The sequence below is a fragment of the Bemisia tabaci genome, chromosome 8 (assembly GCF_918797505.1).
Source record: "Bemisia tabaci chromosome 8, PGI_BMITA_v3".
Classification (NCBI taxonomy): domain Eukaryota; kingdom Metazoa; phylum Arthropoda; class Insecta; order Hemiptera; family Aleyrodidae; genus Bemisia; species Bemisia tabaci.
In genome coordinates, this window is record NC_092800.1 from 24,115,637 (window position 1) to 24,139,093 (window position 23,457).

The 23,457-nt window shown below is 36.0% G+C and overlaps 1 protein-coding gene across 2 annotated transcripts in view; it reads left to right on the forward strand.

Annotated features, from left to right (window-relative positions):
* The window catches only part of hts (adducin 1-like protein hts), a 141,139-nt gene that overhangs the window by 94,815 nt on the left and 22,867 nt on the right, over nt 1–23,457 (forward strand). The window contains exons 4-17 of one of the 2 annotated variants that reach the window (XM_019044735.2): nt 637–758; nt 1,971–2,154; nt 3,147–3,298; nt 4,311–4,541; nt 5,202–5,342; nt 6,000–6,098; nt 6,738–7,000; nt 8,854–8,980; nt 14,160–14,183; nt 16,748–16,861; nt 18,168–18,260; nt 18,712–18,910; nt 19,838–19,933; nt 20,407–20,478. In XM_019044735.2, coding sequence (XP_018900280.1) covers nt 654–758; nt 1,971–2,154; nt 3,147–3,298; nt 4,311–4,541; nt 5,202–5,342; nt 6,000–6,098; nt 6,738–7,000; nt 8,854–8,980; nt 14,160–14,183; nt 16,748–16,861; nt 18,168–18,260; nt 18,712–18,910; nt 19,838–19,933; nt 20,407–20,478 — 1,900 coding nt within the window. In that variant the 5' untranslated portion in view covers nt 637–653. The remainder of the gene's footprint in view (nt 1–636; nt 759–1,970; nt 2,155–3,146; nt 3,299–4,310; nt 4,542–5,201; nt 5,343–5,999; nt 6,099–6,737; nt 7,001–8,853; nt 8,981–14,159; nt 14,184–16,747; nt 16,862–18,167; nt 18,261–18,711; nt 18,911–19,837; nt 19,934–20,406; nt 20,479–23,457) is intronic. The other variant, XM_019044736.2, reaches the window with a different exon arrangement.

Genomic DNA, 23,457 nt, shown 5'->3' on the forward strand with positions numbered 1-23,457 from the left:
TTCTTTGCGTGGTTAGCAGAAAATGTGGGCATAGTAAGGAATACATACTTGTACATTAAAAGGGGTATACTATACCCTAATAAATTAGGTTACTAACCCGAACGTTGTGTTACTACCCCAACTTAAGTTCCGGTACTGCCACAATTATTTAAAGTTGAATTTTCGTCCAAATTGCGAAAGACTGCTCAATTTTTCTTATGCCGCAATCACACGCTGAGTGTGAAAGCTAAATGTGGCTTGAATGTGGAAGTCATCGGCCTGATGCCTGAATTTTGCGCGTGACGCGCAAAATTCAGCAACGATACTCAGCAACTATTGGACTAATGTTGGATTTGTCTGAACTATTCAAGTAGATTTGATACACATCTGGATGAAAATAACTCGAACTTGCTAAATTTCAGCCGTTGGGCGATGACTGTTGAGTGTTGACTTCCACATTCAGTTACTAAATTCAGCGTGTGATTGCGGCATGTGTGGAAATTTTGTTCCGAGATCAGGGAATATCGGTAAATATTGAAACCCTGTCGTTGTTTACGATAAATTGACGGTGTGTATTCCGACTTCGATTTTCTGTATTCAAAGGCTGGTTTGTTGCTACTGGTTCTCACGATTTTTGTTTTTTTTTTTTTGTTTCAGAGGAGAGCCTTGTCAAAATGACGGACACTAGCAAAGCAGATCCCCCACCGCAGACGAACGGTATCGATAACGACGCCGATGATGATGAACGGGGCAAAATGCGACCCGCGGATATCGACGCTGTAAGTTCTCACCCTTTATCCAGTGACGTAGATAGAAATTTTTAGGATCTTCAACCGCCGCACAGTGGATCGAGCCAATAGGAGAGGTCGGACCGAATTTGGAAACTTTAAACGCTTATAACTCCGTTTATACAAAACTTGGAGGTTTTAAAAGTGGTTCCATTGGTTTCCTCGTGAAATTTTCTTCGAAGAGCACCCCTTGAAATTTAAAATGTGACGAAAAAACATCAAAATTTTCAGTTTTAGTCAAAAATTGTATGTCCGACCTATCTGTTGACTCGATCCAATGTGCACCGCCTGGCAAACAGTGAATCTGGGGAATAATCTCGAAAACAGAGTGAATTTTGATGTTCACCATAAGGCGGATCAAAAATTTTAAGTTCTGACTGCCTGAATGGTTTCAATGCTGCTGAATTCTGTAATTCCTCGGTGCAAACACTGCTAAAATTCAGGAAAACACACGGAAAGTTCTAACAAGGAGTCTTGAATTTTGAAAACGCTCTATGCTCAGAATTCCTAAATCTTATCGGAAACTAGTTTTTTAGAGATGAAAGGGGGATGTCCGACCATCAAATCAGGGATTCTAGAAAAGTTTTAACTATTTAAAAATCTTATTTTTTGGCCTTGGACATAAGTGTAGAACTAGGCCAGGGTCAAGCATAAGTATCAATAATTGAATTGAGTTGTGCGAAAAAAGACAATGTCCATTTTTCCCGTCGTGAATGTTTTGGGGTGGTAATACTTTACAAGGTTAGATACCTACGCAATCATGAGAGTGGTGTGAAGACTCGTTTTTGGGCTATATACCATTTCAATAATTGCATCGACCCTAGACATTTTCGTCACACAAGAAACTCGCGAAGCTGGTAAAATGGATGCCCCCGGTTTTCGCAACCTTATTCAATTTAAAATTGTGGCAGCATTGTGAAGGATAAAAAACTTTGGCGTCCTATATCATTTTCAAAAGTGCTGATGTCTAAAAATTTTGAGAAATTTCTGAAAATTCTGCAATTTTTTTCAAATTTCATGAACACTCATGCATTTTGTCCCAGAATTTGTTCCTCCAGAAAACAGTTTGGTTGATCGTTCAATAAAAATGAGATGGAACTTATTTTCGATTTCTTGATGAAGTAAACGTCCTCTTTGCGCAGTATGACTCCAATCCATTAGATTCGTTCTTAAGTATGTGATAATTTCTTGATTTGTTCTCAGGACATGCGGGAGATGGAAAGACGTAAACGAGTAGAAATGATAATGAATAGCCGGTTATTTAGAGAAGAATTAGAACGAATTATCGAAATTCAAATGAAAGATGGCGGCAACGGACCAGCAGGACTGTTGCAACAAATATCAGACATTATGGGTGGACGAATTAATCCCACTGGGATGTTTAAAAGTAAGTTTTTCCAACTCTTTTCACCATTTGTAGCAAAATGAACGATACGTAAAGGCTACCAGCGAAGACTAAACAAATTTTTTGTAATTTTTTTCCTTTCATCCCCTTTCACAATTGAATCAGTGAGAACGAAAACCTTCCGGCTTGGTAACTCGAAAATGCTCAATTTTCATTAAAGCCAATCAATTTTCATACAGGTCATTGACATTAGCGCATCTGTTCCAACTTGGACCTTTCAAGTGTCCCTAAGTACTTGTCTCTCGGCACCAAAAATATTTTTCTCATCGTCAGAGTTTGGTGTGTCTTGATTATTTTCATTTTTTCGAGTTGGTGTGCTTTCGTTCTCACTGATTCAATTCACCTTGGCACTTACAAAAATTACTGTGCAATAGTGGATTTGGGAAAATCGTCGGAATTCAACCACCCAGGAGACCCCTCAAAATTTAATTGTTTTGCATGTATGCTTATCGATGGTAAAAATTGAAACTCTCAAACCATGTATCTCATTTGCGGTGTTTACAAATCTCCCCTTTTGTTCTATTTTTTAAATCATTCAGTCAAGTTTTCTCAAAATTTGCTTTGCTCAAAGGAGGAAAATCACAAAGGATTTTAAGAATTGAAGTTGAGAAGTTCTCTTTTTAAAAAAGTAAGTATGATAGTAAGTCTGCGACATCGCAAACCGTGGTACGTGGTTTGGAAGTTTCACCATTGCTACGTATTTTATTAGTACAATGATAATGGGGCCTGAACCCAATCTTGATGAGAATTGAGTGCCAGTCGATAAATTTAAGTTGCTCCAACAGACTTAGGCTACATGCATGATAATTTTTCCTAGATAAGTGATCTACTCAATGCAACTGTAAGGATTGCCAAAAATCAGGGAGGGTGGTATAAAAAATCACTCTTCGAAGTCTTTATTACAAATAAATTGTGTGTCCGATTTATCTTCTCAGAATGAATCCTAAGACTTGTTTTTGATTTGTAAATTTCAGGCAGTAATTGTGTGGTGCCAATCAACGACATCCGAGGTGTTGAAAGTATGGGCTATGCCAAGGGTGAAAAACTTCTAAGGTGCAAATTAGCAGCTGTTTACCGACTAATTGATCTTTACGGCTGGGCTCAAGGAATTAACAATTTAATCACTGTGAGTTTTCCCACAAAAAATCTTTTAAACCTTATTTTCAAGACGCTTTTTATCATTTATGTTATTGTTTAATCAAAATCGAATTCACCTCTGAATAATTACTTTTCATAAACAGGCCCACTCCTGGCCTTAAAATTAAGAAAAATAATGCAAAATTATTTTCTGTTCTGCCATTTGTTTTTTCATACATGGAACTGTCTTTTCTACCTTGCAATTTTCGATCAAGGTCACAAAGGGTCCGAATTTTTGATTGGTTTTTACAAGTCTCTTGACAAAAAACGAAGATAATGGGTCACTAAATTATTAACGCATTTTGACTTGCGAATACATTTGTCTGAAGCCAAATGATGCGTAGAACTTGATGCGCATATTAAAAACGCGAAAAAGTAACTCAATAACTGAGGAATACGCAGTTCAAATTGCGCAACTTATCCACAAATTTAAAACGCGTTGAACCGAATGATGTCATCCGGCACTAATCAGAAGCGAGCACGGGTTTCTACTTCTTCCGTCAAATGTCTATCTAATCCTTGTATGTGAGAACAAAACTAAAGTCGAACTTACATCTTTAGAATAATAGAATCAAATCTCATTTATGTTATCTTTAGTAGACAAGCGATAATTTCACAAAGAAAGACGTTTTATTTTAACATGTGTCAGTGGAAAATGAGAGAAGATTGCGATTTGACTACTGCCGTACATCACGACCGTTAGTTTCCTGCCATTCGGGTGCGTTTGAAATGTCTTGCAGTTTTTAGAGTTTTCAAGAGCGGTTTTTTCTGCGATTTCGGCTCCATAAAAATGCGAAAAACTCACCACATTATCTTCTCACCTAGTACTTTCAAAATATTAAGTTAAATAAACAAGGTTTAGTGACTCATTGTGCCTCTGCATCTAATTCTCTTTCAATGATGGCCTCTAGATAGCATGAGAGCCATGATTTTTTTCCTTTTCCTTTTCCTTTTCTTTTTTAAAGGTTGTAATTAAATATTTCTCTCTATTTTTACTTCAGGCCAGACTCAATCAGGAAGAGGAACACTTCATTGCCAACCCACATGGAATGCTTTACCACGAGTTGACTGCGTCAAGTTTGGTGAAGCTGGATATGCAAGGAAATGTAGTGGAATCGGGCACGACGAATTTCCCTGTCAATAACGAAGCTTTTCAACTACATGCTGCCGTTCATGCTGCCAGGCCTGACATTAAATGTGTCATCCATGTCCATACTCCTTCTCTATTAGCAGTAAGATACATCAGGATTTCCTTTTTTTGATAGTATGCATCCGTGACCAACTATGAGAAAATGGACCTCAGTGCAGAAAAAATAGATATTGGCATATGAACATAGTCACCCAGAGAAATTTCTAACGTTTTTACTCACAAAGAACTTGAAAATGTTGAAAAAAGCCAAAGATACAGCATTTTGGAGTTAGCAGTTCTAATTAATTGTTCGGCCATATTTTCTGTCATTGTTTGCTCTGTTATGCACTGAGAAAATATTGTTTCCTTGTGTTCAATTGAAAGATAAAAAAATAAATAAATAAATTAAGTCTTCAAGGCTTTGTTGCCACTGACGAAGTTTTTATTAATTCTGGAAGCTCAAATCAGTCCACATAGTCAAGAATAACCATTATGCTTGGAACTAGTTGTAGCGGAGCTTTGACATTGGGGGAGTTCTGCAATTAAATTTGTCAGTTCTGCAGAAGATTTTTGAAAGCCAAGTAAGCAGAAACTTAGTCTTTATGTCTTCATACTTAACTAAGTCAGTGCGAAAAGAGAATGTAAGCCTGATTCTCTTTGGCTGCATTATCCTGACAGAGCTGCTATCGATAACTCGGTTTTAACAACAGTTTTCTCCCGGATTGATGTGCATTAATTATTTTTTCCTGTATCATTGTTTCAGGTGTCATCTTGTTTAAGTGGGCTTTTACCAATTAGCCAAGAAGCCGTTTCAGTTGGTGAAGTTAGCTATCATCCGTTTTTCCTTTCAGTCGATGCTGAAGAGAAAGATAAAATTGGACGATCCTTAGGACCTATTAATAAAGTAAGTTTAAATAACACAAGGGGGTTGACTCAACAATTATAAGTCCAGATTTAAACCTTTAACTGTTATACGAAGTTGATCTTGCAGGGATATAAAACAAAAATATTCAAGCAGGGGTATAATGAAAGATTATTGTCATAAGAGCAGTGAGGTTGATGGAAAAAATTGATGTTTCATTTTGAAAGATGGAATGAATAAAAATCTAAATTGAAAATGTAACTGAATGTACCGTGAAAGAATTATAGTGGACGAAAGAAGTACCTATGAAATTGCATCCTTAACTTTTGTCCAAGGGTTTAACTTAAGATGATGTAAACCTTTCTGAATTTTGATAAAATTCAAAATCTGAAACTTCTCAAGCAAACAACGAGTTGCTTTATCGGTAAGCATGCATACCATTTTTTATTTTACTCAGTGTCTGAAAATGAAAATGCCGCAGGCATTCATATAGAATCTGAACCTTGATTTTTGTACGCTGCTTAAAAATTGTCTTGTTGAATAAGAGATGGAAAAATTCCCATGCTTATCTAACCTGCCTATAATTTTTGGTCTAATGGCTTTAAGAAATTAGTGTAGATTATCTGGGAGCGCTCTCCATTTATATCTCTATCCCATTCCACATTCCCTTAACTTACCTTTTTCTTTCAATGTCTACAGGTCATGTTTATAGCCAACAAAGGCGCTTTATGTTGTGGAGAAACTGTAGAAGAAGCATTTTTTAATGTGTACAATACTGTTGTTGCTTCAGAAACGCAGGTGAGCTCAATTTCACTTTCTTGAACTATTTTTGCATGCTTTTTTTCATTACTGGATTGCTCCAAAAATTATAAGAGGCAAGATATAAAAACAATTAAAAAATATTTATTACAGCATTTATCATCTAATGTTGTATAGTTATTATTATGATTTTTGCTCTGATTGGAAGTACCATTTATTTTTACCAGAGGCATAATCTTACAAAGCAAATGTAAAAACTATAGCAATAATGTAATATTGTTACAAAATGAAACCTACTCTTATCCGATCGATAGAGATAAACAAGTTAAGGTAAACAAATACTTTTCAAGATTAAAGATATATGAAAGTTTCATTTTAATGAAGAAGGTGATATTTGTTGACCCAAATTTGTATCTCTTAATCATTTCATCTGCCCTTTTTTTTATTAAAATTTTTATTTAGGTAATTTAAAAATTGCAATTTGAAGTTTAATCCAAGCATTGATAACTGAACTTCCACTATTCATATAGCACTGTTCAGGTTTCTAGCATAATACATCAGTAAAGGGGATTCTGTTCAAACGGTCCAAGATTTGATCAAATTTTTCAGGCTCTCAAAGAATTTTCCGAAGTGCCAATTTGTTGAATCTGTCTAATTTTGTCTTTCCCTCTTTTACAGCTTAAATTAGGACCCACGGTGAGCATTGATAATGTTCGAGTCATACCTGAAGAGGCAAGGAAACCCGGTAGCAATAAAACGGCGGCTATTCAGTTTGAAGCACTCATGCGAATGTTAGACAATGCTGGATTCCGTACGGGTTACATCTATAGACAGCCACTCGTCAAAGGAGAACTCCCACGGCCACGGAATGATGTTGAAGTTCCGCCAGCTGTCTCTTCCCTTGGTTACCTTCTTGAAGAAGAAGAAATGTATAAACAAGGGTAAGCATCATCAGTTCAGTTACAAATAGTTTTACTGGTTGTCGGAATAAAAGAGTTTTTACTAAAATTGCTTCGGCACCAGTTGATTTTGCGTCAGATTCAACAAACTGTCGAGGGATGAGTGTTGAGGAAAAACACATAAGTTCTTGAAATAACTTGTATTGAAAAACGTATTCAGAGAGATCACAATTTAACAAAAAGGCAGAAAGTCACACAAAATGCACCGTAAAAGAGAGAGAAGGGCACGACGTATCAGAGCACTAAGAATCACCAAGACCGTAGAGGAGTACAGGTCTAGGGTCTACAAGATGGGAAAAAGACCTAGATTTTAGGGCAACCCACGCTTATATAGTCTTGCTGACGTCACGGGTGGTGAGACAACAAGCCTACGCGTGATTGGTTGGCTATAATCTATGTAGGTATCAGTTGCAAGTCTAGTAATTAAATCTATGGGTGATTATTGAAGATGGTTGGAGGATAAAGACTAAAAGTTGAAAAGTGGACTGGATCCAGCCATCCCAAATGAGACTAGTAAGAGTTAAATGAAAATTTTAAAATATAGGGGAAAAAGATGAGAAGGTGTTGACACTGGTGCTTTAGCAAAGCACTACTAAATGTACTGACGTTCATGCTGAACATCCTTAAGTAGTATTTTTACCCTAATGGGTTAGTGGTAAATCACATCTGCAGTATATCTGACAGTTGTTCTTGCTATAAAATTTTATGAAAAAACCAAAGAGTCCATCTAAAAGTGTGAAAAAGCATTTCTAAGAGGAGATAAAGCTAATTAAAATCCGACCAATTGAAGCCTGACAGTGGTGGATGATGTAATGGACCACTAGACAAGGTCGAATTCAGCTTCTGATACAGTTTCCAACCAAAATTTCACGTAGAACACGTACGCGCAACGAAAATTACTGAATTCACTCCTTACGAAGATATTCAATGATTCTTGATGGTGAATTGAAACCACCGCTCATGAAACTCAATGATCTACGTGATTCACATCGCGCTAAAAGTTACATGACAGTATCTGCGATTAAAATCTGGCAGCCTCAATTGACGCTTGGCTCAGCTATAGCAAATGCTAAATTTTGAACAATACATGGTGGAAATGAACATGCTCGATGAGAAGGTGTTGACACTGTTGCTGTAGCAAAGCACTACTAAATGTACTGACGTTCATGCTGAACATCCTTAAGTAGTATTTTTACCCCAATGGGTTAGTGGTAAATCACATCTGCAGTATATCTGACAGTTGTTCTTGCTATAAAATTTTATGAAAAAACCAAAGAGTCCATCTAAAAGTGTGAAAAAGCATTTCTAAGAGGAGATAAAGCTAATTAAAATCCGACCAATTGAAGCCTGACAGTGGTGGATGACGTAATTATGCCATGTCTTTGGCTGGGCTTCAGCCAGTCAGCAACTGTGGGCTCCCTAGCTTGCCCATTTCTTATGAGACCGCCAAAAATATCGTTTTTATGGGTCCAGATTATGACGACTTCAAAATTGAGTTTGTCCATCATTTCAAGAACAAAAATCAGACAAAATGACTGGGAGCCCAAATCACTCACCACTTTCGTCAGTCATTCTGCAGAAGTCGTTGAGCAGTAGACCTGCACAAACGTATTTGCAACTTTTAAATTAGTATCGTAATGGTATGAATTTTTTCGAAATTCCTTGCCATTTTGCACTTACAAAACAGTTGTGGAAATTGAAGTGGAAGTATTGGATCTTAACGAAAAACGCTGGAGAATTTTAAATAATATTTTCATGAGGTAGCCTTCAAAAATCTTTAATCAGTAACTTCATTTTCCTTCTCATCATCTGTGTTTTCATTTCTTTCTTTACAGCCAATGGAAAAGGTATGCTGATGGCAGGAAAAGTCACGACCGCACACGCTGGCTTAACTCTCCCAACGTTTACCAAAAAGTTGAAATACTGGAAACAGGGACACCCGATCCAAAGAAAATCACAAAGGTAGAGATGATACATTTTGAGGATAGAAAATAGTCACTGAGATCAATGTAATCAATTGCGTTGATATTTACATTCCTTAATCTATCATAATCACAACTATGCTTCAACTTATTGAATTTACCCGAGTGTCTTCTCGATTCTGATGTCGATTTTTCTTCGGTTTCGTTTGGTTATTTTTTTTATTATTATTTTTTTTTTTGTGTTAGGCGATCAGGCAGGTTGTCAGCTTTTCTCAATTAATAGCAGTGTTAAGACCCTTTTTTTAGGGATCATATAGGCTTTATTTCATCTATCTAGATCTAAGTTAGCTTCCTTGAGGCGTTTCTTCTCTCGCAGTGTTCAGTCATTGTGTCAAATAAATTAATCTTACTGGACATTTTTCCACTTCAATATCGATTAGGTTTTTTCTAGTTGATCTCGCTTCGGTTGTCCACCTATTTATTGGAACGATTGCTTTTATGAGGGTGCATTTTATTTTCAAGACTGAAGTTTTTTGCCAGGTTAATCATCGATACGTACTATTTATCTTTATATTAAGTTTTCTGATTTGATCATGAATGTAATTTTTGTCCCCAACCAAAGTCGTTTAGGTGCATGTTTTCCCCGTATTTTTATCATGTAACTTTCTCTTGGAAATGAACAAAAATGCATAACGATTGACTCAAAACATCAGTTGGTGATAGTCAAGGTGGGAAAGTTTATGTAATGATAATTTCTTATTCTGAATTAACACTTTGATCATCATGGCGGCATGATCTGCCTCCCACTTCCAAGCAAGGCATTTGAACCTGAAATTTCTGTTCCTTTTATGGCGTCGAACTGCAGCTCTAGTGCGTCACTCACTCACAGTCAATCAGAATTCCAGCTAAATTGGAAAAGTGCGCTACCATTGTGATTTTGTTGCGTTTGAATTAAGAAGGCAATCCCTGAATAATAGATAGCGGATTTTTGCGTGTTTTTTGTGGCGGCATTGTATTGAACATTGTCAGGCTTCTAGGCCCTGATAGCAGTCAGAGTGTTATTTGTAAATGCTTTTATACTGTGTGCAGTTTTTTTTTCTCTCTTTTTTTTCTATACTATTTCGAGGCCAGTGCATTAAAGTTAGTTAATTATGGGTAGTTGGTTAAATTGTAGCTTTTTTATGTTCATATTTTGAGTTAAAAATTAGGGCCAAATCGATTGATTAATGCTAAGGCGATTGCCAAGGTACAGTCTTTATCCCTTCTTCTAGTGGTTCTAAAATATCACCATTACGAAAATTTCACCTTGCCTTTTTCTGACTGAGTCTAGGGTGGAATATATTTTCTTTGTATGAAGGGGTGACAAGATACTACAGTGCCATAGGTTAGACATATATTCTTGAATGCATCGATTCTACAAACTGGAAATTGTATTCTCTCACTATTTCAATTGCCTAAGAATGACCAGTCACTACTTTTCTGCTGCAAAATATTTGTCTATGTAAGGACAAGGTAGTTCTTGTTTTAAACTTGGAAATCTGAATTTTTTGAATTCCCATCAATACCTCCAAAGCTGACTTATATTCGTAGCGCAGAAGTTATACTTTGAGTTGTGTTGAATTGCTTTTCATCTCCAAGTTTTACCTGGTAGAAGGGGAGACACTTCAGTAATGCTAGGCTTTTGTGAAGGCTCAATTTTGCAGAGATTCATGGTAATCTGCATGCTTCAAAAAGTTTTTGAATGGACTTTGCACGGAATATCAAGAAATTTTGTGCCGGCCAAATTTTGAGATGTTTTGATATGATGCCAAGATCTCGTGAGCCAGATGAACTTTGAAAATTTAACTTTCTATTTGCCGATCTTGTGAAAATCGGGTCGGAAAATTTTTTTGGCAATTATTATAAGTTATCATCAGAAGAAGTGGCACTGATGCGAAACCTCTCGTTTTGATCTGAGTTGACGCGCTGCCTTATCTCCTTTGCCAGCTCGAGATAAGAGAAAAGGAGCTTGCTTCTTGATGCAGGTAAAACTGCCTCAAAGTGCGTTTTACAGACCCTATTTTCCAGAGGTTAGCGCTCGTAAAGTTCGATTTTACAAGCTAATTTTACTCAAGAGATCGTAAGGAGTATGTGTATGTAGAAGCCGTACACTCGAAATGTAGCCATCACCGAACTCTTAGTATTCCATGCGTTGTCCTTTAATCAATTCATGGTTCAAAATGAGTACATATCAAAGTTGTTAATATATTTATTGTTGATGTATGAGTGTTGATGGGGAAACAAGAAGGTGAGAAAACAGAAAGCGGATTGTCTTCCATAATTGTAGAGCGATTTTAAACATTCCTACTTTTCGTCGCAGACGTTTCTACAAAAAATACGAGGTTATCAGGTGTTAGATATCTTGTTGCCTAACCTGTCTTTTATCTTTCCTTGAGAATAATACCAGCTATTGAGTTGTGAATATTACAACCATTCTCAGCTAAGTACTGAAGTATCCAGTTTCTTTAACTATTAATCCCTTGGTTACGATATTGTTCGCTTTCTTTTCTCTTCATGTGTTACTTGAGTTAAAAAACGTAATTATCATTGTATGTGTTCTATTGTGTTTAATGATTATTTAGCTTAGCTTAGCAGTAAGAGAGACTGTATTTTGTTGGTTTTAAAATTTAATAAAGGATTTATGCTTCAAACTGGAAAACTGCAATAATTTTCTTTCACCATCCGAGGTAACACAGGGCTCCATTAGTCTCGATAGTCGAAAAGTCAAACATTTCTCTCAGTTTTTTATGTAATGGCATTCTAAAGAAAGTTAAAAGTTTCCTAACTATAATTTCTAAAGTAAAAATCCATTTCACTAAAATTCATAGTGATGTAGGTAAAATAGCAGGTAAAATGGCAAGTATCATTACTAGGAATTCTATCAAAGGTTGGTTGTGTAAATCACCCAGAACAGATGTTACATCTTACTTCTCGTAAAATAATTTTTTTGTTTTTCGTTCTCCGTATTTCTTGAGAGCTCTTTGATTAAATATTTGCTCCAATTTGTCAGAGCATTTTTCTAAATATGTAATGTCAAGCTGTTACTCCCGAGTTTAGGATTATTTTTATTTCCTCTTAGACGCATTTTTAGGAAGCCTATCTATTCGCTTTTTCGTTTGTCCCTTCCTGTTTTCTTGCTTCTTCTGTTGTGTTTTCCTTTCCTGTTGCAAGATTGTTTTAACTTTGGATGATAGATTTTATGTTCGTTTCCCCCCCCTTTTTCTCACCGCCAAGTTGTTGCATGGTTGTCGATTTTAATGTCAGCTTTACAAATACCTACTCAGCGTCCAGCTGGAAAAATGTTTTTATTGGTGTAGCAAGGTTTGTAACCCATTTTGTGCACGTGAAAAGTTTGTATAAGCAGATGTTGGGTCAAACACTGCCATTCCAATGGAAATTTTCTCCTTCTGAATGAAATAAAACTTGCTTTTCAATGTGAATTAACCGCAAATGCTCCTTACCTATGTGATCATGCAATCTAGCTTTAACTAAGAAGAATTCATTGTGAATTGTTCCGTATATCGATGGCTAAAACGAAACCTTATATCTTTGTTTACTATGTTGCAGACTTCCTGTCATTCTTTTTTTATTTATTTATTTATTTATCTATTTATCTATTTTTTTGAAAGAAGTGGACGTATCTGCTTAAAAACTTCCTTGATTTTCCTTCTCAGTCAGCAGAAATATATATATATATATATATTTCAAGTGACATAGTTGGCTTGTTTCTCTTTGAAAAAATAAAATAGGAGAGGAAATTTTGACACATTGCAATAAAGATACGTGGTTTTCGACTTTGGCCATTGATATTTTGTCGAAGGAACATTCTTCTCTCGTTTAAATTCATTTTCTTTCATCAGAAAGTTCCGGTATGTTTCAATATTTTTGCTGTAAGAATTTATTGAAAGTTCTGAGTGCCGAAATCAATTTAGGTATTTTAATTTTCTAGCCAACAAGTTGTAATTATGCTGGTGATTGTCTAACCTGAGAGTTAGTAACCAGCAGAAAGAACCAACATATAACATTAATATTTAGGTGTGTTTCCTTATGAAAATTATTTTTCTTGCCATGTTTTGCGACAAGTCTATCCTGTAGCAATCTGAAAGTAAACAAGTTATCTTGCTTAAGATTAATACCAACCTTTCAATCCGTTTTTTAAAATCCAAAGAAAAAGTTTTATCTAAGTATCAACCAGAACATGGCCGGAACCGATTCCCCTCAAAATATGACTCCTTCGTCAATCGCTTCTAGCTGGTCATGTTTACCCGCGTGTCATCATTTCAAAATCTTGTCTTGGATGAAATGTCACATTTTTAGACGTCAGTTTATCCTTCATCACCAATAAATTGTATAATTTCTGCTCCTCCCACCACTTTACTCTCGCTCCAATAGACATTTGGCTCTAAATAAGTACAGGAGAAAATAAACCATCAAATTCAAACCTACTTTTCCTCAATCTGAAGTTCGGTGGACGGCAAAAGTAAAAAAATTAGGTTCTTTATCTTGTAGACCAGCGAAATCTCATTTGCTTTCCTAGAAATCGATTTTGAAGATCTTTCATGAAAGAAGCTCAAAATTTTAGCCTCTATTATTTTTTAAAAGTTTATGTCATGGTCAGTTTCTATATTATTTTGTGTGCTGTGTATTATTTTGTTTTCTATTTATTTAAGGTAAATGATAAAATCGCTCACCAAAAACTACACTCAAGTTAGTGTTTAGTTGATGATAGCTGAGAAGTGAATTTTACTTCTTAATGTACATTGTACTTTATTCAACATAAATTCATTCCTCACTAAATATTTCCTTGACAAATGTACGAGTATCTGTAAGGGACTGTTCATGCTTGGCGTTAACTATGAGGACCCTCACGACTTCAGTTTGAAAAAAATTTTTTTTTTTTTTTTTTAAATTATCAGCAGCCCATTGAACTGTTGTCTTCATATTTTATTTAAAATTTGTTGATGAACTTATTCAACAACACAAGCCTACAAGTTTTAGACAGTTAAATTTATCTACTTTCTTCTCTTATAATTATTTAATGTTTCTTTTTTTTATCCTTTCGAAACCATTTTATCAACTTGTTTTAAATTTTCGTTTAGTTTTCTTTTCATTTCAGTTTTTCAGTTTTTTTTATTTTGGTTTTTTTTGTGTTGATTTTTTGTTTGTTTTTGTTTTTTTAGTGGGTGGACGCTAATGCTGAAGAGGTAAAAAATTACGCTCTTTAAATCGGTTTAACTGCACCTTTATCACCTTGTGGTGTCAGGGGCAGCACAATCTATCTCTTATGCATGCCATCCACCAGCAATGCACTGATTTGTTGGGCTTGGCTCTGTTGTTAAATGCTTGCTCAATTGTGTCGTTAGACACATTTTCTCTCGCTTGAGAGAAGCTATCATTTCTCTTTTTCTTGTTCCTCTTTCGGGAGGGTGGCAATCCCAAACATTGCAGTATGTAATACCATGTTGTTGCGTTTACTCCTGTTTGGTTTTAAAAGGAAAAATAATGTGAATTAGGATGCATTATTTGTTTCAACTATTTCGCATTATATTCTTCTAAGCTGCTTTTCAACCAATTCCTCATTTTGAAAGATTGATATCTTGATGGTATGGCAGTCATCACCTTGGTTTTCCCTTCAATATCCGTCCTGTAACTCCCTCAATATCCAGCCATAGTGTCTTAATCACAGGCCCCATCGTCCTCTCAGACTCTGATTTCTTTTTTTTTTTTTTTGGCATCTTCAATTCCTGTAAATAGAGAGTTGATATTTGTTGATAGTTCGTTGTACAATGAGATACCCATGACTTGGGTAACATTGCGAAACATCCTAATTTATGAAGTGCGTTTCGATCCCTTATTTAAATGTGGCTTTAACAAAAAAATCATAAGTAACGCAATGATCTAGTTTGAAAGTGTCTTGAATCCAAGAGAATTAGATTTTTTTTGCCTCTCATTTCCCTGCCCAGCTAAATAAAATGCAGGTGATGATTTTCCTTGTTCCATTTTACTTTAGCGTCCTATTTTATACCCTACCTTTAGCTTTGTACTAGACCCACCAATCAAATTAAAGTATTATTTGCTTGCACGAGCATGTATCCGAGCATGTCCTCCGATCATTCAAATTTTCTTAGGAGGAACATCTTGATATTCAAAGGTGCCTTTTATTTTCAATTCTTCTCTCTTGCACGGTGCTCAAGTAGGGACTAATTTTTTTTTGTATAAACTTCTCTCAGAAACTCACTGATTTATATATTGACAGCAACCCCTAAAACTCAGCATTTTCCCCTTTAATGGTGCATACTTCACGCTTAAGTGTCCCCCCCCTCCTTGACATTTTAAAGTGGTATTTTTGTTTTTTCAGTTTTTCTGTGGGTTTTCTCTGTCCTCACTTCTGAACCCAACTTTTTTTTGTTTATTACTACATGACAACCTATCCTATCAGCCATTTAGAGAACAATAGAATTTGCTAGCTAGAAAACTTAAAACATATAAAAAAGTACATACATTGTAACTCAATAGTTTTTAAAAATCGCAATTTCAGGATTCAAGCTGTTCAAAGTTTGATTTTTCCCTGTAAGGGTCACTCAGTTTTTTTCTGGGAAGTGTAAAACCTTGTCATGATAAAAAGGTCTTTCCAGCCGCATTTTTGATTCATCTGAAATACCATTTCATCACATGAATGTTTGTTCGTAAATTATGAATTTTATTATGAAACAGAATTTGCACACAAAAATAAAAGATGCATTGTGATATGTTTCCCTAGCCAAATTCAGTGTTTTCTCTCTGAATCTTACAAATTTTTTCATCACAAATGATCATGTAAACTTTCGTGCAGGGTGTCGTTTTTGTTGTTAAAAAGGTAGAATCTGCCAAGAGCCTTTACTTAATCAATTCAAAATATTGTACGCCAGCTCAGATGCACCGGGAGTGGGAGATTTATCACTTGAAGCAGTATCTTTCATTTCCTGGTAGCAGGGGTATCGAGGAAACGCAAGATTCTGAAGTCAAATGCTGACGCCTATGAAAACTCGTTTGGAATGTGTTAATCTTTGCGGAGCGCCATGATATATCTCATCCAAGTTGTGTAGCTGTGTTACAAATTCCAGGCAGTTATATTGTTCATGACTGCAATTGTTTTGGTGAAATTATTTAATCTTGCAAGGCCCAAAATTGCACAGCAAAACCAGGCCAGGATTTTAATATGTTTTTTTTTTCATTGAGGTCTTCGAAAATTTGTCATGATATCTACTAACAATTTTTTTCACTGTAAACCTTTTCTCATCACAGCTTTGCCTCTTGAAAAAGCGATCTTTGTTAAAGGACTCGGTGTTGTCATTTTTCATTTCCATTCACTATGCTCATGAGAATTTGCGCTAACTGCATGTTTGCCTCACCTAAAAGTTACCAGAGATTCATTCAAGTCCTCTTCCTCGTATGCTTCTTCTCTGAATTTTACATTTTGTGGGTATCTCTCTACCTCTCATGCCCATGCTTTTTCCTTCCCTCTCCAAATTGATGCAGGCAACTATAATCTCTTTAAGCATCAAAATTGAATTTCCTTAAAATGGGAAATTTGAGTGAATTGTAGTCTGTTCTCTTCTTTTTTCAATTTTTCGTTTTGTTCGAAGGAACAATTCTCAGTTTGCACATGCTTTTCTTTCCGTGGTAATGTTTAATATAAAATGCTCTCCTCTCTTTTAGTTTCATGCCATTTATGTTTTATTTTGAAAATTATTACTTTTGCTGTAATGGCCTGGTTTTGTTTGTGCAGTGGGTAGTGGATGGTTCTCCTACACATAGCAGTACACCCGTGAAAATCGACAGTGCTCTTCAGTTTGTCCCGAAGAACACTCATCCAAAAGAATTCAAATTGCTTCAAAAGCAGGTCAGTTAACTTCTTATTTTTATACAAACCTATTTTGCAGCTCACAGTAGTCTCAGGGTTATCCAAACTAATTGGGACTGGGCTGGTTCTGCTAATCAAAAAGTTCGGATAATAGATGGAACACCAACACTAAATAATAAATAATGAATTAGAGCTCCTACCTCAGTTACATTGGTTGAAAGAAGGATGTGATCCGGCGTTGCTTCTGTGCCGCAGCGGCAAGGCACTAATTAAATAAGAAGCACTGCCTACTGCCTCACTACTTGACCTTTGCACTATCAGGTGTTGCACCGGACACAGTCCACTGCAGTCCGAAATTCGGCCGCGTGTGCTTGCCAAATCAGTTCTGATAATACCGTGTTCGGATAACCCGGAGACCACTGTGCATTTAAACAATGCCAGGAATATGGTAACATATTCCCTAGGTCCAGACTAGCAGACTGATTTTAATAAAGTTTAGTTTAATTCTCAGGAACAGAAATCATCAATGTACCTAGATTTCTACAACGCAAACTCCCAAGTTCATAAAAGCTCCCAAAGTTGAAGCCGTAACGGACAAGATCACCCATGTTTTGGAGAGAGTGGACCTTTATATTCAGAGAGACTCTTCATGTACAGATAGGGAGAAAATTCATTAGCATGGTTGCTGTGGAAGCAACCTTTGAGTCTTTGCCCAAAGTGGCAACCCTGCGAATTTATTTGCTTTTTGCTTGTACATGAAGAGTTTGTCTGGATACATAGGAGGGCTCATACCATGAAATAGGTGATCCCCTCCATTAAAGCCTCAATTTTTAGAGCTTTTGTGGAGCTTACGTTAGTTGTACATTTATGTGGCATGCAAGAGCTTCATTTAACGAGATCATCTCAGTTATGAGAAGAATATGAAACCCAATCAAACTACACATTGCTGTGAGGAACTACAATCTCTGGCTTGTTTCAGAAACAACATGTGTGGTGTTGGTTTCCTTATGGAGATAGGTGTTTCTGTGGGTGAGTCAGAAATAAGTAGTGGCTCCTACTTGCAAAATGTAGTCCAAATAAAGCCTAGGAAGAGGATACTAAGCCACAGGATACTTTTCACACTAATTTTTGTGTTTTCCGGGTCAAATTTGGGCCAAAATGTTCTGAATTTTTTCCTCCATGCTTTGATAAAGTTACGGAAAATTTCCTTTCGCAAGATAAGGTCTCTTTTCACAGATCTGATTGCATTTTTTTCCTAAGATTATGTTTTAGTCATGCTTATCACAAGTGAAAGTTGATCATATCTTCTCTCTCATTAATGTTCGCTGGTTTTTTCTGTTTATAGATAAAAGAAAATAGGAGAGCTGATAAAATAACATCCGGACCTCAATCACATATTCTGGAAGGTGTTTCTTGGGAGGAAGCAAAGAAACTGCAGGTAAGACAACACTCTCCTCATTTCACTATCCGACTTTGTAATTTTATTTCACCTACCTTTCTTAAATTTGATCCTTGCTGCTTAAACCTTTCTGAATTGATGGTAGCTCATTACATTTTTCCTTGCTTAAAACTCACTTGTGAGTTGATTTTATTGATTTGAAAATAATTTTTAATCAACAATTACCATTCATTTCACAAGTTGTGTTACCCATATTATTTTTCTCCCTGGGAACCTTAACGAACTTCTGATATTAATTCACGACCAAGTTTGAGCGTTTACTAACATTTTAACTTACGACTTATTTTGGACAGCAGTTAATTGGGCTTTGATTTCATAAAATGAGATTTTTCGATGAATCTTTTTATTAACTTGTATCAAAGGTTATTATCCAGTGTTTTTAAAATTTCTTCTTGTGGAAAGTTGAATGTAAATTTTTGTATTTTTTAAGGATGCTAATGTCACTGAAACTGGAGATCAAGTCATTGTTGTCGGAGCAGCCTCAAAAGGTATCATTCAACGAGAATTTCAACATCACGCTACTGTTTATAAAACACCTTATGCCAAAAATCCATTTGACACCGTGACAGACCAGGAGTTAGAAGACTACAAAAAAGTTGTCACCAGGAAGCAGAAAGGAGAATATTCATGTGAGTCATCTAAATTGTTTTTTTTTTTTGTTCATCACTTAGCTGTATAGGAGGATTGCAGCCCATAGTTAGTTTGCATTTGTAAATTTTAGAAATTTTTGTAATTTTAGTCATTACTAGAGACTTCGTGGCTGTTGGTTTGACCGATGGAAAGGAGTCTACATTAAAGGACTGATTAAAAGATTTGTCATGGTAGAACCTTTAAAGACTGGCCATAGTCCAAAATGCGTCAAGTAAAGCGAATCTAAAAGAGCGGCGAGTGCTACCTAAAATATTTTAAAAAGAGCTGACTGATTGAAAATTAGCTGAAGGATTTCATAGAATCCACTATTACATCAATATTCGGAATCTTGTGACAAACCTCTAAACCGTACGTAACTCAATGTCAGTTAAAATTGGTTCGGAAGAACTGGTTTTGAGAGACTGTTGTGATTGATCGAGCATAATAAACATGAAATGAACGTGAATCTCTGTGCGTATCTCCTACGCATGGATGAAACATATCTTCTACAAGTTACAGGATTCCCAGCATTATTGCAAGGATATTGGATCAGGAATATTTTCCCAGTTTAGTGTATTTTGACAAGCAACCTTTTTCCCGTCACTGGTCCACAAAATTGTCTCATGTCCAAACATGGTTAGCTTAGTCTTAATGTTTTTTGGGGAAAAAAAAAGAAAAGAAAGAATAATACACTGTTGGTTTAGAGATTTTGATAAAACATTCGAAAATCATTGTCACCTTGCAGAAGTCATTTTATGAAAGGACGTTTTATCAAATGTCCGTGTAGTATTTTCTTCGTTTTTTAGCATCCTTTACTTCTTTCTTTGGTTACCAGTCTAAATTTGCCTTAGTTCGTTGTTGGAACAATATACGTTATAAATAACGTTACCTAATCATAGTCATAACCACCTCTATTTTTTTTTCAGATGACGATTCAGAAAGTGAAGGATTCTCCTCTTCTGCTGCCTTACCACCATCAGGACGAGGTTTCATCAGTGAAACTGAAGATGATAGTAGAGGAGGTATGCTTGGACCAGTATTTATTTACTTTTTATTGCGATTTTTTCTTTTGCTCTCATTGTTAGGTTAATATATTTAATACAACTGGTACTGTAATAACTGAAATTTTAAGAGAATAAAAAATGAACATAATGAAAATAATGTTATGTACAATAAAACTAATCCCCTTAGGAAATACAAGATGTAAAATAAATTAAATAAGAAGAAAAAAACCCCAAGGAAGCTACTTGTAAGCTTGGATCTAAGATTGCATGATTACCAAGAGATACGATCTACGTTTCTATAAAAATCAATTGTAGCTGACTGAACCGACAGTTTTGGCTCTATTTCTGATTGCATAAGAGAGCAATCCAAAAGGCATGTGGGGGATCCCTTCTTTCAAATTATTCAGCCCTTACTCCTTTCGCATAATTTGTATTTGTATTTGAAGAATTTGGATTGTTAATATTTCAATTTTGTTCCACGATTTGTCCAGAAGCGAGAGTGCTCCGAATAGAAACCAAACAAGTTCCAAGGGCCAGTAAAGCAGAGGTTGTTCTCAGCGATGGTGAGTCAAGATTTTCAACAATGTTTCTTTTGATTGCACGGTTTTTTTCTCTCTCTGGTCTTGTCTTTTCGCATAAGCAGCATATGAATAACAGGTGTTAGGCTCTAGGTGGCAGAAAAACTTATATTTATACATGTTTGAAGGATATGGAGTGTAGGTATTTATCATTTAAAATAACCGGTCCTCTACTCTCATTTTTTTACTCAAAATTTTAGGGATTCGTTTGTTCTGTCCCAATGGACCAGTAGACAAGGCACAAATTTCAACATTCTGATACACATTTCATGACCAAAATTTCACGTAGAACACGATGCGCACAACGAAAATTACCGAGATCAACTTCTTACGAAGATATTTAATGATTCTTGATGCGCGATTTCAAACCACCCGCTCATAAAAACTCAATGCTCTATGTGACTCACAGCGCCAAACGTTATCATGGCAGTCTCTGCGATATAAAAATCTGGCAACCTTAATCTTGAAGCTTTGGCTCAGCTATAGCAAGTTGTTCATAGTTTGAACAACACATGGTGGGAAATGAACATTGCTCGATCGAGAAGCTTGCTGGAACCGTTGTAGTGGACGATTTGACTCACGTAAAGCTTTGAGTTTCTCGTGAGCGGGCAGTTCAAATTCCTTGTAACTAATGTGAAAGAAAAACGTTAATATCTTTGTTAGGAGTTGATTTCGGTAATTTTCGTTGTACGAATCGTGTTCTACAAGAAATTCTGGTCAAGAAACATGTATCAGAATGCTCAAATTTGTACCTTGTCTAGTGGTCCATTAAATTTTTGGTGTTGGACAAATTTAAAACTGTCTCAAATATTGCACATTCAGTCGTATCTCTTATCCATATGCTGTTTTTTTGGTTGTTGTTGTTTTTACAAAGTCTTCATGGGTGGGCAGGTCTAAAAAAGCTCTGCATTTCTGAATGGTTGAATGGTTCCCTTTATTGTGCAAGAAAGATGAGGCAGTAGTTTGCCTTTCAGGGATTGAATTCTTGTTCAATGAAGTGGCAACTACGTACGCATTGACTGAAGCATTAAAAGTGAGGTTTAGAGTACCCTATCTTTAGACACGCAAAACTTTTCTACTCCAATATTTGCTCTGGGGGTGTTTCCTTTAATCCTGCTCAATTTGCCTCCTTGTTGTCTTGCCACGAAGCCCTGAAACCTTGATGTATTGCAGATCTTTTCATGCAGAGGTACTTACCCAAAATAGCCCGCCAGTTTTTTTTAAAGGTTTCGTTTGGTTTTATTTTATTTCACCAACAGAGTTTATTTTTAATGAGTCTTATGGTTTTCTCGTGTGAATTGTGTAGTTGAGTCGGAGTTTTTTTCGCAGAGACAGATGCTGTATCGTGCACCTTGATCTTGAGTTGTTGTGCCTCTTTAGCGCCTGTGCATTCAAACGCCTGTAAATAAAGTACTAATAGCCCTGAGATAAGCTCAATACTTCCCTTCTCTCAGGCATTCTAATTCTTTTACTTCACTATTTTCCCATTAATTCAATACCTAATCCTTTTTCATAAATGGTTTTCCAATTCCTCATCAACGGTTTTAGAGAAACCCCATTGTTGTGGAGACAGGGGCTACCCAATTTCAGATTTCTATAAATTTTATTTGAATCTCCAGTTCAGACGAAGTTAATCCGTTTTTGTCAAGATGCCCTTTGGAAACTAAGCAGTTACCGATTTTCCCTCTGCATTCAACAAGATGGCAATAAAATGATATCACATAATTTTTACCGATCAAAATTTCTGTATAAACTTATTGCTCACAAAAGAATATGATCTGAAGCTGGTGATTTTACTTATTATGAAATTGACTCAAGTAAAGCAAGAGCAGCAATCCTAATTTGTACAAAGGCCTTCAAATGATCAGTTTTTTGGATCGGTCAGATATGAGATTATACTCAACAAAAGCAGTCACTGATAATGGAGAAAAAAGGAAACACTTATTTTCCTAATCCGGATTTGGGACATGACAGAATTGCAATTCTATTCATTGCACATCCTAATCCTTCATTATTGTTTATTTTTTCTCCCATACTAACTTACAAAAATGGGTTGAGTTTAAGTTGGCATTCAGTTGTCATATCACTTTTTGGCTGACAATGAGTAATTTTTATTTTTTACATGAATCTCACATTATACACTATGAGCTTTCAAAATTGTTGTGAATAAAATGCAACTTTCAAAAACTCTCCCTTGGCCTTGAAAACCGCTTCTATCAAATTGCAGTCATTGTCCAAAGACCAATAACTGGAGTAACTCGCTCTTCTTTTTTTAGCTTTCTCTCATGCCCTTCAACCCATCCCTTTTTTTGTAAGTTAGCTGTTCTTTCATCTGGTTTTTTTTTTTTTAATGCCCTGTGCTTGCTACCATTATTTCACCTGGTGTTTTGTTTTGGCATGTCTCCTAGCTTTAACCCCTGCTCTTAAGAACAGTGACAGTGGATTGTCAGTCTTGCCCAGTTCTCAGCCCAAAGATAATGATTTAGAACCCTCTTATAGCTCCGATGTTGTGACAGTATTTTACGCTCCATCAAAAATCTCTTCAACAATTGTGTCCTTGCCACCTGATGATAATGCACACCATTTATCGCACAGAGAAAAACTTCATAACATTCACCTTGAACTAACCGAACGCTTCACCATTAGTCATGATCTAGGATCAGGCAGTCTATTACCAAAAAGTAGTCAATTAGTTAAGATGTGTAGGGATAATCTGAACAAGATCTGTGACTCTGAAAGTTTTGAAAAAGATAGCTTAAGTCTAGGTATTCCAAGTAGCAGTTTTGCCTCAGAAATCCTTCCGATTTCCAAATCTGGTTATGTAAAAGATAGTCTAGACTCAGATGATGTGCATGGTGTTTCAAGCTCTTGTGCGCTCAAAGACAGCTTGGACGATGCTCCTCTAATAGCCTCAAGTTCCTCCGTGGAATCTCTTCCTGCTGATGGAGAATCAGATCCTGTGAA